This window comes from Tachypleus tridentatus, chromosome 12, assembly GCF_004210375.1.
Source record: "Tachypleus tridentatus isolate NWPU-2018 chromosome 12, ASM421037v1, whole genome shotgun sequence".
NCBI classification, from domain to species: Eukaryota; Metazoa; Arthropoda; class Merostomata; order Xiphosura; family Limulidae; genus Tachypleus; species Tachypleus tridentatus.
In genome coordinates, this window is record NC_134836.1 from 84994518 (window position 1) to 85009207 (window position 14690).

Here is a 14690-nt window from a genome sequence, read left to right on the forward strand (position 1 = left end):
AAGTAAGTGAGAAAGTTATGGGATATTGTCTGCTTTTTGCCCATTATTAGTTTGTTCTTTGGTGCATTACTGAATTCATTAAACTACTATCATTAATATAAAAAAGTAGGATTAGGTTTCATCAACAGTAAGAAAAAGATTTGGATAAGTATTTTTAATTTGTTTTTCATGTTTTGTTGCTTATTTATTATTATAAAAGAAACTAAAATTAAAAATAGGGATCTTTTTAGATAAGTTAGAGTTAGATTATGTAAAATAATAATATAACAAAAATGTTTCATAAAGCATGCCCATGAGCAGCTTGTGGGCAGCATCATTCAGTAGTGGAACTTGATGTGAATAGTAGTTAGATATAGCCCAAAGAGCAATAAAACAAAATTTAACTATAAATAGAAATATATTTTTGAGTTTAAAGCTACTAAGGATAAATGAATGTAGTTGCATGTTACAATTTGAAACCATACCAGAGAGACCAAAAGGGGCGGTTTAGATTTTTCTTTTTTTGTGATTACAAGTTTGGTCAAATTTACCAATGTTGTTATAGAGTTAGGGTAGAGAAAACAACAGACAAAATATTGTTTTGCTAAAAAATATACATGTGAAAAAAAATGTTTAAATTACAAAGTATATTTAATCTTAGCATTAAAAACCACTTTGCATACAGATTGTTCAAACCAAGTACTCAACAATATATTTGTAGACAAATGTTTTTTGTCTTTTTTAGTTTATGTAATATACTTCAGAAAAAAATATTTTTTGGTATGTGAAAGACTATGATGCTTACTGAAATGCTGCCAATTTTGTGAAGACATACACACTATTGCAGGGGTTCCCAACCGGTGGGTCGCAAAGCCTTGGCAGGGGAGTCGTGTAGCATTGTTAGAAGTAGCTTGAGATAACAATAATTTTATTTCATCAATTACATTTTCAAGTTGCGAGTGCCAAAAGGTTGGAAACCCCTGCACTATTGTAAAAGTTGGTAGCATCAAATCTATAAAGACTTTGAAAGTGTACAAAGAAGTCATGTGGTCCCTGAAATTCACTAAGCTCATATCAAGATAATTAATAAAATGTAACTTTATTTTATAGCCATCACCTGAAAGCTTGAAGTGTGATGAGGTTGTACCAGATGAGGTAAAAGAAAACCTCAGAAGTGAACCTAAGAAGAAAAACAGATTTCTGTCTTCTAGATCTCTGAAATGCAAGTTAAACTTTTTATCATTGGTTAATTTCTTTAATGAATATTTCCGAAAAATTGTTTACACACCTTACATATGAGAAGTCAAAGTTTGATAATAAAAAATGAGTTAAATATTTTATTTATACAACAACTGTAGACAAAATTAGATCCAATTATGTTTGATTAAACCATAATTACAAAATTACAAATATAAATCTGTTGTTAAAATGTTATTTAAAGCATTCATTATTAATTAGATCACAAATACTTCCAATATTTTACATTATAAACAATTATGCATGCTTGAAGTAACATATTTTAACCATAAATTTTATATATATATATATTTAAATAAACTATTTCATTGTTTCCTTTGCTTATATTTGTTTCTAATGTTTATGTTCACAATGTTAAAAAAAATGCAAGTTCAAGAAGTATTGATAGAAGTGAAATAATCATAATCATTTTTTCAAGATCACTCTAAAATTTAGACTCCTGGTTGTAGTGAAATGATTTCAGCACCCAAGAAAAACATACTGAATTTAAGTTTTATATAATCATGGAACATAATTAGAGAGTAATCACTTATTGTTGTAAGCCCACCATATAAGCAACCAGTAATAATCATCTAGATTGATGGTTTACTGCACTCTTGAATTAAATTCATTAATATAGCAATCTTTAGGAAAACTCTTAAGTTAATTTTATTTTCATGCACCTTTATTTTTCAGGTGAGTTATGGATCAAAGGCCGTGTCATTACGTTTGTTGACTTGCTTTCAAAAGTGTATAAAACTACTATTTTATGAATTTAACTTAAGTTTGGTATCAAACTGAGGATTATATATTATTTAATTTGATAATTTAAAATTAAATATGGAGTAGACACATTGAAACACCTATTTTTGTGTGTCACATGGTATATTGAATGCAGCACTGATTCAGATTAGATGTTTGTGATGTCAAATTACAAAGTCTAACTTTTTATAAGAATTAGAAACTCAAATTACTGATATTGATAAGCTAGAATGTAAAATAACTTTTTATTTATCTGTTTGTTGACCTATCACTATTTAGTGAGTCAAAGACAGTAGCTCTTGTTCACTTCTTTTTATTTTTGGAAGCAGTCTCATATATACCTATTTCTATATATGATGTAAATAACCAGTTACTAAGTTAAGTCTTTAGTCTCTTTGTAAGTTCATATTGTTTTAGATTCAGATGTAGATTAGTCATTAAATTTGATAAGTTTTATAATAGAATTGTGTGGTATCAGTGAAGTAATTTATGGTTTTTCTGGTTGTTCACATATATATATGAATAACCAGAAAAACCATAAAAAAATTACATTTTGCATTCTCCATGTGCAAAATTTCTTAAACCTTAGCAAGCTAAGACAAGCAGCAATGATTACATAGGTCATAACTAGAAGATAATTGTGTGCTTTGTCATTACTTACTGTTTTGAGTCTTAAGAAAAAATAAGTTTAAGAATGTATTTGTAAATAGTAATAATCTGATATCTGTATATATGTATGATTTATGATAATTGAAATTTGACTGTATTTTAACAAATTCTAGTTCACTAAAACACAGCTTAGATAGATCACTGTAAAAACTAAAGATCAGTTTCATATTATTAGATACAGTAGCGTGAGTACACGTATACCACATCATTGTAACTTCTGTATTGTTAGACAGGCATGCTGAAAGGTATGTATAATAATCTTATAATATTTCAGCTATTTAGTCTAAACATTTGTGTTTTTATTTTATAATCTGAAGTTAGCCTAGAATAAAAAAGGTATAATTTATATTCATTTGCTAATTTTACTTGGTGGTTATGAGATTGGTCAAATTGACTGAATTCATATCGAGATTTGTTAGTGAAAATAACAAAATATAAAGTTATTTCATAGGAAATGTTTGATAAAACTATGATTTTATTAATCTTTCAAACTTGTGTGGTCAGTTCACTTAAAGTAAATAAAAATAATATTTAAGACTGTGAGAATATAGTTTCAAGCCTGTTTTACATATGTAGCATGCGAGAAAAAGTTTTCTTTATCTTCAATATCAGAAATTGTTATCTGGTCTTGACCTACAGCAGGCAAAAGCCAATTAAAAATTTCTTTGTGCAGTATATTGGATATGTTTCTATATATTAGTAATGCTAAGATAAAAAAACTAATTTCAGGACTTTGTCTTATGTCTGTTTAGAAATAAAACAAGTCAACTACAAAATAATAATGTTTTTATTAAATCATTCAAGAAAAAGAATTAAGTTGTTAAGAATTTTATTCAACATTTGTTACTATTAGACATACACGACTGTTTAATGTGAGTGTTATGATTTCAGTCGTTTATTTAGCATGAATGTTACATTTTGTTATTTTTAGAAATGATAACTTATTGCAAGCTTGTTTGTGTAACCATTTATAAATTGTGTAATTCAATAGTTATGAATTGCGGATTGTTGTATTATTGCATTGTATTACTAGAAACTTCTGAGAGTATCTTGTTTTATTTGAGTGTTATTGCATCATGATATCTATTAGTGTGTGTAACATTGCAGACCTCTGGTTATAAATGTGTGTCAAAAATTTAGTTTGAAAGATATAGACCTAAACTGTGTGATTGTGAGAGTAGCCATGAAAAGCATATAGTGGTGATTTTTAAAGCAAAATTAATGCAGACTGTATTGTCATAAAAATAGTAGAGAAGAATAATTCATCTTATCAATCTTATCATATTATCTATGAACTTGTGATTGGTAATATACCAGGGAGTTGGTCTGCAGGAACTGAAGGAAGCAATGAAGAAAACCCTTCACTGCAGAAACCTTGGGACAATGCCTAGTAGAAAGTTTAGCCCAAGACGAAGGAGAAATGGACTTGTATAATAGATTACTAAAAAAAATGCTTTACCATATATAACAGTGCAGTTCTACTGGAGAAGTTAAACAGACCATTGTATCAACAGAATACTGGACTCAAGTGATCAAGTTGACTAACGAAAAAATTGTTGGAGGACATAGGAGTGAAGAAGATGGCAGACAGAATCACCAGTCCATTAGCCTGTTGTCATCAAAGATATGATCAGATTTGGCAGATTTTTGTATTTTGTTGCGAAATCCCAAAACTACATTTTATGAAAGGATTTGCAAGAAATATCCTAAAATTTTTGTTTGGTTTTTAGGAACTCCTGGATAATATTTCATTTGGAACTCTGGAAGTTGTTTGGTTTTTAGGAACTCCTGGATAATATTTCATTTGGAACTCTGGAAGTGGTTTGGTTTTTAGGAACTCCTGGATAATATTTCATTTGGAACTCTGGAAGTTGTTTGGTTTTTAGGAACTCCTGGATAATATTTCATTTGGAACTCTGGAAGTGGTTTGGTTTTTAGGAACTCCTGGATAATATTTCATTTGGAACTCTGGAAGTGGTTACATTCATGAAGTTTTTTTCTGTAATTGTTTTCTCTTTTTTTTAATATCTGTCGTACATTTGTGGTTGTTTTGATTCATCAAGTTGTGATTTCACTAAGACTTACTGAAAGATGGTTCATGAATTTGTTAATAAAAAAAATGTTAGTTTAGCATTTGTACATGACTTTTGAAAAGTCATGTTAAAAATGTTTTATTTTATAGTGGATCACGTAAAAGAAACAAATCTATTTTTTAAAAGTCCTGGTGAGAAAAAAAAAATCCATAACAAACTTCGAAACTTTTTCAACAAACGTCCATCCATGGAAACTTTAAAGAAAAAAGGAATTTTGAAAGGTAAGTAGACTTTATTTCTTCCTATAATATTTCAATCACATATTTGGGAGATTGTGTAGAAATAGTATTACAAGTTGCATTGAGAATTAAAACTAATTCTGAATAAACATATGATTAAAATATAAGTGATTTAAAATGGTGCATTAAAGTAGCAAAAAATATATGTATATAATAATGAAAATGAAATCATTAACTTCATATAAAATTATCCTCTTTTTGAAATTTTATTAAACCTTAAGAAATATACTTCTTAGAAACATTTATTTCACTGTTTCAAGTAAATACAGCATAGAATTTTAAAGACTCTTAATACTTAATGGAGTCAATGTTAGTGTTGTAGCCAATATAAAATGGATTCATATTGTCATTGATTGATATTTCTTTACCTTCATGTAACCTGGCTTTTATTACTTTGAGGTGGCAGTTTGTAATGAAATGTAAAAATTTAGTTTTTTTTAATATAAAAAAAAATTTAATTTCATGTTCAACTGTATTTATATGGCATATTCTGTGTGCTGTAATAAAAAAATTAGGAAATAATAGATGTTTTAATTGGTTTATGGAAACAAAGAGAAGTAAACATAGCTTAAAGAATATATTGGTTTAAACTATACTGAGAGGACTAGTTCTGTTTTTTCTGGTTATCAAAACCCCAAAGAAAGGAAGCTGGTCATCCGTTTCCTATTCAACTTTAACATTTGGGGGAAGCTGATCAAAGTTGTTCAAAACAGTTTCAAAGTCGCTATTTTTATTGGCTACACAGAAAGTATTTTATTAACATATTGGAACCACGGAATGTTTTAAAGGTTTACATTTATTTTTATTTGAGACTCATACCTTTATCAGAATTATTTTGACTTTTCTTCAGGGATGTTATCCTAATTAAAGATGGTAATTTTTTGGTTTTAGACATCACTAAACATGACTTTCTAGCTAAAATCCTTTGAACATACACATGTACTGCTTTCCCATCTGATACATTTATTTTTCAATTATGGGAAATTTAATACCGAACTATCAATTGCAATAATTGTGGAATTTTTCTGTACTTTTTCTTTAATTACTTGCTTTAATTACTGTACGGTTAATCCCTTACTAATATTATATATATATTAACATATGGTGTGTGTATTGTTGTAACATATTTTGTACTTGGATGGGTTCTTTAAGATTACTTGATGAAAGTAATGTGGAGTCCAGTCCAAGTAACAACAACAAATTTTATTTTTTCCATGTGCATTTATTTGTAGCTTTATTTTAATTCGATGCTTCAAATAGTATTTAATATAACTTATAAAAACTAACTTGCAAATACAAAACTTGAAAAATTACAGTCACAGACATTGTAACCTTCACTTTCTAATTCTTATCTGAATCATAGATACAACCTTCACTGTTATTAACATTGAACTAACCTAGTCATTCAATCACTGAATACTTATTCATTATTTTGCTTACTACTTTCCTCTTTATGATTTTTATACTTAAGTCATCTTCAATATCTGATTACTGCACAAAATTTCTAACTATTGTGTCATACACTTTTAGTAAATAAACTTCTAAATCAAAATATTAGAAATACACCATAAAACAATATATATTTTTTTTTTCTCACTTTTATATAACTATATTTTCTTGCTTTGAAAAATGAAATCATGACAGCAAAATTATAATCTTGTGATTCTATCTCTTTGTCTTTTTACCAAAGACAATACTGCTTGATTTTTCTAGCCAAGTTAAAAAATCTAATTATTTCTGAACAGATGAACCAGTATTTGGTTATAGTCTTCAAAGTTTGTGTGAAAGAGAGAAAACCAACATTCCAAATTTTGTTCAGAGATGTATTGAAAAAATTGAACAGTTTGGTAAGTTATCTGTTTTAAATCATAATTTCACTAGAAAATTTAATATTCTACATTAGCTGTTTAAATAAGTTTAATTACTGATGTTCTGATCTGATAAACTGTAATAACTGCTATTTCCTAAATTTTTTCCTATTAGATTTAGTAAAAAATGCATTAAAATTTTAACCATAATGCAGTATTTTTTGTGATTTATTTTGCAAGTCTGGTTTTGGAGGAGGAAGAAAAAAAATCTTGCTGATTTTACATTTCATATTTAATAATCTCCATTATATTAGTATGAAATGCACAGAATACAAGTATAATTGAAAAACCTTCCCTGACTAAACCATCAAAAGTGAGGATGACTAGGCACTTTATTAAAATTTGATTATTTATAAGAAAGGTGGTTGTAATATGTGAGAAAATGTTGTAATGATACCAAGAAAGAAGAACTAGCAATTCTGGAAAGGGAAGTACAGGAATCCATTAGAAGTTTAAAAAAAAATGAAAAGATGTTGAACATAGATGATATTCCAATAGTATTTATGAAAACAACAAATGTTTTGGGGATTAATTAGCTGACTAAAATGTTTCACTTAGATATATAAAAGGAGGGATAATGCCAACAGCTAAAAAAATTGTTTTTTTGTGCTGATCTCAAAGAATCCTAAATCTATGGGTGTAACCAATACAGAGATTTTAACTTGATCTATCTCACCTCAAATATATTACCAGAAATAACACTAAATAGAATTAAACACTAAGACTCGAGATATCAAAAGACTAAAATTGTGCATTCGAGAGGTAAAATATTTTGCTTTAACTCTTTTGTCATAGGCTGTGTATAATATACATAAATTTATAACTATCACTTTTGATGCAATGTGTATATCTTCACGAAATTTGGTAGATTTGTAGTTAAGATTGCAAGTGTTTTGTACACAAACAATGAGACGTGTAATGAATTATTTTTACTAAAGATTTATTTATGAAAATATCTGAGTCTGTTTCATTACTAGTCCAAGTGTGAAGTGATTTCATATTATGATTAAAAAATATTCTTCATCCTAAAAATCTCAAATATTATTAGTGTAATCTCTAAAACTTTTTAAAAATTTCGAATGTTCCTTTTCAGTAAGACATATTTTGGCTGTTATTTTTCTATATCTCACAATGTGAGGTCTGTAATTTTGATTTACCTCACAAACACCATAAAAATTAGAAAATATAAATTATACCTTTTTCACTCTAGAATTACTACTCAAGAACACAAAAGTTTAGACTAAATAGCTTAAATCGCATAATGTTATACATTTATAGATATTTATTATTTTTATCACATTAACCTTCCAGTCATGCCTAGCTAACAGTGCAGAACTTGCAGTGTTGTAGCACTACATGCTCTCATGTTACTGTATCCAGTAATATAAAACTAGTCTTTAGTCTTTACAATGTGACCCTGTCTTGTCTGTGTTTTAGTACTATTTTGTTATTCAGTTATTGTATAATACATATGTATATAGATTATTATTTAGAGATAAGTTCTTAAAATATAGAACAGTAAATGAAGAAGTTAAGCAAACAATTATCTCCTCTAGCAATGACCTTTGAACTCTGTAGCTACTTGATGCAGGTTACTGAGCCTTTTAAAATTTTGTGTGTAAAAGATCTGAAATTGTTTTTTTACGTCTTATATATATACAGTTGAATAACCAAAAAAATCATAAATTACTATATGGATACCATGGAATTCCACTATAATTTATCAAGCTTTTTAATTAAGCTGTATTTAGGTCTTAAAAAAATATGAAATTTTGAGCAGACTAAAGACACAAACAACCTCCTTGAAATCTTGGTTCAAAAGAACAAGGAGGCTTTTTAACAAATTAAAAGGGCTAAGGAAACCACTAGGGGGACTTTCTATGCTGTAATTTCATTATTCTATAGTTTGATACATAACCTGTGGCCTGTTGTGATAGGGATAATGTGTTGGATGAATGTACCATATTAATGTTTGGAAGTCTTTATGTATGCTTCATAGCTTCTGAAATAACTATTTACCAAGTTAAACAAGAGAAGTTAAATGATGCTGGAACATCACCATACCATTGCAGTCTGTTACTATGTTTGTCAGTGCTTTTATCCATGACTATATCTTGGTAGTAGCCCTGCAGCCTAGTTTCTGTTGCAGAAGATTTGGTTGTAAGGTTATCTTGTCCAAAGCATAACATGCCATCCTGAGTACTTTTCATAATTTTCATATTGTGGAAGGATTACCATTTTCAAAGACGTGTTTGAATACTTCGATAGCCCAGATAGAAGTGTACGATGCATCCAGCTACTTGACTTTTATGTTTTCAGGTGAAGTAACATGAATACTAATTTCATTCTCCAGCTATTTTATGGTGTGTGACAGTTGAACAGGCTGTATAATTAGAAACATTTGGGGAACTCAATCTCTGTTGTCCTTATATTCAAATGGCAATTGTATTGCATACTGTTGCCTAGGGTACCTGGGCAGCTGACATTTGTATTTTTAGGTGCACATTCATTACAAGATGCTGTACTTTGTTTACCTTGTCTTTAGCATAACTTGTTAAAGTCTCTTACTGGATGATCCTGGTAAACCAAGTGAATCTCTATTCCTTTTTAGTTCCAGTGCCATTAAGTAAAAGAAATATTCTCATTTTGAATTCCTAAATCCTTGATTTGACACATTATGATCTGAGTTGTGAATATATGAATGTTTTGTATCAGAAAGGGCTGTTACAAAGCTTTTCTAACAGCAGTCATATTTTGGTGACATTACAATATCTATGAAATGTCAAACAGTGCTAAGATGCAGTTCTGATACATTACATTCAACCACAATTTCATATTAGCCATGGTTGTCACATGACTTATTGATTTACATCTTCTTTGTTAAAAAAAAACTTAGTGAATTGCCTTTGATATGGTTATTTTCAAATAATTTCAAGAAGATTTGTAAAATTCCTTTACCATGTTTGATGTTAGTAGTGGAGGTACTGACTAGGGTAAATGTAATAATTGAAAAATCTTCTGTAGTATCTTCTAAATTTACAGTAAATGAACTGTAACTGGATTAGGAATGTAGTTGGGTAAAACAGAGCAATAAGTAAATGCGGATGCACGTATCCATTCTATATCCTTTATGGATATGTAATTTCTATGTTCAGAAAGTCTTGTATAAGTTGTAAAAGATGGTCTTAATTCACATTTTCATTTTGAGTCTTAAGAATTTATAATAAGAGCTGAGCAGCATTTAGAAAAACAATCTCTTGATATTCCTTTATATTTTTTTCCTACAAAATTAAGTGAAGTCTTAAATTGCTGAAAATGTCACATTCTGTTTAGAATGATTTAGAAAAATTATAGTAAACTCCATTAGGAGTACTCAGGTTATTCATTATTACAAACAAGTGCATAAGAAATGAAAAATTTGGCAGTGTTATTTAACACCTGTAAATTTAGAATTATTTATAAAATATAGAATTAGTAAACTAAATGAGAGATCTTCAGAGAGAAACAAGATTCTATTTCCCTTAAGTCAACCATATAAGGTTACAGTAAACAAATGTTTGTAAATGTTGTTGAGGATGTTGTTATCATATATCAATTCTCAGTATAATCTGTATTAACCCTTTCTAGATGAATCACAGGTCAAAGGCCATGTCGTCTGATTTGTTGACTTTCATTCAAAATATTATTGAACTATTATACTATGAATTTATCTCATTAAGTTTGGTATCAAACTGTAAATTATAATTCAAATTTTCATATTATACATTATTTAATTTTTTAATTTAAAAGTAAATGTTACACAAACACACCTAAACATCAATTTTTGTGCATCAGGTGTTATATTGAATGCAGCACTGGTTTAAATTAGATGTTTGATGTCAAAATATAAAGTCTGTAGGTGTGAACAAATTAGAAACTTAAATTATCAATACTGATGAGCTATAATATGAAATATCTTTTTCTGTTTGCTGAGCTAGCACAATATTTAGTGAATAAAACACAGTGATCCCTGCTCACCTCTTTTCATTTTTGAAAATGGTCTTTATACATATTTAATTTTTATATGATATGTGAATAATCCATTGGAAACTTAGTGTGTCCCTTTAGTGATTTTCTCAGCCATTTTCAAATATAACAGAATCTTCTCAATGTTTCAAAAATTTCTATCCAGATCTTCTGGATACCAGGCCACGTTGGTATTCACAGGAACAAGCTTGCTGACACCACAGCTAAGTCTGTCTGCTCTAGTGCTGTCGTGTGTGACATTTAAGTCACAATAACTCGCATTTTACTGTCCTGCCATCGTTATGACCATGAGTGATGGGACCATTATAAACATGTTTTTACCATGGACTCACTCCTGACATTGGACAGTGTCACTGGCAATGGTAACACTTTTCACCTCAGTTGTGTTTTTAAATTTTTAAGGGCCATTGGCCTTTTTAATTCTGTTTTAAGTTTTTACTTCAAAAATTGGCCATTGTTTAGTTTTAACATGAATCCATTTTACATATTTTGATAATTTTACTTTTATTTTTAATTTTTTACTGGTTGTTTGGCACAGATAACCTAGGTGCTTTAACCAATAAATGCCAAACAACCAATCAACCAACCGTCTCTCAAACAAATCTTTTAGTGGACACTAGCTGGTAAGTTGAGTTTTTGGTCTGTTCATGATTTTGTATTTTTTTAATGCAAATACTGCTTAGTTATTGAACTTGATAATTTTAATGGAGTTCTATGGTATTGATAATGTATGATTTTATTGGTTATTCAAATGTATATACAAAACCTAAAAAAAAAAATTTGTTTCATTTCCTCCACATGTAAAATTTCTTAAGGATTCACTAATTCAGACAAGCAGCAACGAGTACAGATATTTTAACTGTGAGCTTTATTTCCTGTTCTATGTTTTATGAAAAATTTAAGGACTTGATTGTAATTAGTAATAATCTATATACATATACAATTTATAATAATTGAAATGTGACTGTATTTTACCAAATACTAGTCTACTAAAACACAGCCAAGATATCACTTTGCAAAAAGTTAAGGTCAGTTTTATATTATTGGATACAGTAACATGAGTGTACATGTGCCACTTCATTGTAACTTCTATATTGCTGGCTAGGCATGGCTTAAAGGTTAATATAACAAAAAAATAATAAATCTATATAAATGTATAATGTTATAAGATTTAAGCTATTTAGTCTAAACATTTACATTTTTATTTTGATATCTCTAGTCATTCTAAAATGAAAAAGACATAATTTATATTTACTTCCCTGTCTTATATGTTGGTTATGAGATGAGTCAAATCAACTTATGTTAAAGAAAGTAACATAAAATATAAAGGTTTTTTTCTTAAGAAACATAAGAAACTATATGGACATTATGAGGATTTTGCTTGTGATATTTGAAAATTTTCTGATGCATAAGAGTATTTTTAATCTTAAAATGGAAATTACTTTGCATATTGGAAAAGTACCATGAGAAAATAAAAAAGGGCATAATATTTATATATGTAAGAAATGGCTGTCGATGACCGAAGAAGGTCGAAACATGGTTTGCTCCTCTACATAGTGTTTTCTCTATTCATACCAACCATTTTTTACATGTATAATTTTCTCTACAAGTGGGTTTTCTCGTCATCACGGATAATAAAGACATTGCTTAACAAACCTTAAGACTTGGTTTAAAAAAGGTACGTTTGCTTATGAAAGACTTTTAATATTTACTGATAATGTGATGAGGTTCATGAACATGTGCTCACTAATTTAAAAATAAAAGCATAAAAACTATAACAAACATAAAATGGTTACAAAGTCAGTACCAGGGACTGAGCTTATGCTGAAAGAGTTAAGAAAGATGCATTTTCTCCACCATTCCTTGGGCTTCTCAAACTTAGCATAATGAAAGTGTTATATCCCATATTCAAATGTATACAACTACTTCAGAGAATATCATTTGTATGGAAATATAAAGAAAAAGCTGTTAAAGTTTGAGTTGTAGTCATTACACAGTAAAGAAAATGAAGCCTTGCATTATGATGATTAAAAATAATGTATTCCATTTTGATACCGAGGCATCATGATAGCACTGAGTAGCACATAGTCAGCAAGTAAATGCTGTAGCTGTCCTTCCTTTGTTAATAATTTTATTATAGCACATTTTCCAAAGTAATGTTGCTTATTGTTGTCATTTTGTTATGTCGCACATTGCCTATTGTGGAAACATACAACATATAATACTGTTAGGAGTAGATGAATTTTGATGTACTACAACCATTCATTGAATAAAACTTCCTGTCTTGTTCTTGCATATGGATATACATAAATTGTTTCACCAACAGCATTAGGACTTCCCACTTTGAAAATAAGGGTGTCATATTTCAGTGATGTGTTCTTTGTTTGATTTAAAAAGGGCATTTTTTTTATCAATCAAATTCAGAACCTTGGTACTATCACTTTCAACCAACTAGTAATAAATATATGGTAGATTAATATTCTGTTTCTGTTTCAAAGTAGCTGCAAATGTAATGAGATATCTCTCTTTCTCACCCTCAGACAGCATTTCCCAGCATTCTAGCTTATAAAAAGAGGTTTTTCTATTTTATTTTTGTTAATCTGTAGTTAGACAAAGCATATCATATGGAATTGCTTTATCATACTGAAATGGGTGGTTTTTCCCTGTGGAATAACATCACTTTAGACCGTGAAGAATTCTTCAGAAAGTTTATTTCATAAGGCAGTAATTGCTCATTTAAGGAAAGTTCAACATAATTAAAACAGCCATATATCATGAGATTTCTCCCACCACCCTGCATAGTTTTTCCATGCCGCTATCACCAACACTAGGCCCATCTTCCTAAAGCAAACAATAATTAGTTGGATTAATTGCACCATATAATAATTTCTTTACCCCCATTCAATATTTACTAGTAGTAGAAGTGCTGATAATTTGCATTCTTGGCTTTGGGAAGCAGCTTTAGCAATTCACATGCTATGGTTTCTATTTGATTAATAGATATTGACTATAGACTTAGGCCAAAGTAGGTGGTCTAATGTCTTGAACACTTATAGCATCAATTCTATGTGTAATAAATATTTGTCTTTAAAATAGATGTGAATTTCTTTCCCGTGGTATCTTGACTTTAAAATGACTGTTTTTAGTATCTGCTGACCTTAACAAACCTGATACAGCAGTTTATTATAGATTTCATGTCCTAGTTTGGTGGGTAAAAGCACACTACCACACATATCTGATAACATAATGTATATACAGATAGTTCTTGTAATGCTAAACTTTTATGTACAAACTCATTGTTTTTTTAACAAAGCTATTTTTCTGCATTTATCAAAGAAAATTTTTATTATTCTTTTTCAGATCTCACTACTGATGGAATATATAGAATAAATGGAAATTTGGCACAAATTCAAAAGCTCAGGCTACATGTTGACCAAGGTAGTTTTTATAAATAGTTTTCTTACATTGTACTGTCACCATATTTTAGAAATAGTTAGTAGTTGGATTTTGTGGTAAAATATTTAGTTTCTTTTAACATATATTTAAGTTTGTAATTTGTCATCTTGTACTATGCATCAGAAATTTATATTGCCATGTATAAGAGCTCAAGACAATAACATTTAGTTTTGATCTGTTAAGAACTTTGTATTGCTGTAAAAATATTCTAAAGATGGTACAAATGGTATATTTTAAAAGAAATGAAGGCCTTATTTTAGTATATTATCATTTTATAGTTGTTGATCTGTATTCTCTGGTGAGCATGTCCATCTATAAACCATTTTTGATAAATACTGTGTGTGTATGCTTGTGGCTAATGA

General features: G+C 28.9%; 1 protein-coding gene across 6 annotated transcripts in view; it reads left to right on the top strand.

The window, feature by feature from the left end:
* Positions 1-14690, top strand: part of LOC143233865 (rho GTPase-activating protein 12-like) — a 74990-nt gene that overhangs the window by 45537 nt on the left and 14763 nt on the right. For 5 of the 6 annotated variants that reach the window (XM_076470685.1, XM_076470683.1, XM_076470684.1 and 2 more), the window contains 4 exons: positions 1090-1201; positions 4829-4960; positions 6724-6825; positions 14233-14310. In XM_076470685.1, the coding sequence (XP_076326800.1) occupies positions 1090-1201; positions 4829-4960; positions 6724-6825; positions 14233-14310 (424 nt within the window). Of the gene's footprint in view, positions 1-1089; positions 1202-4828; positions 4961-6723; positions 6826-11017; positions 11234-14232; positions 14311-14690 lie in introns of those variants that run through there. The other variant, XM_076470687.1, reaches the window with a different exon arrangement.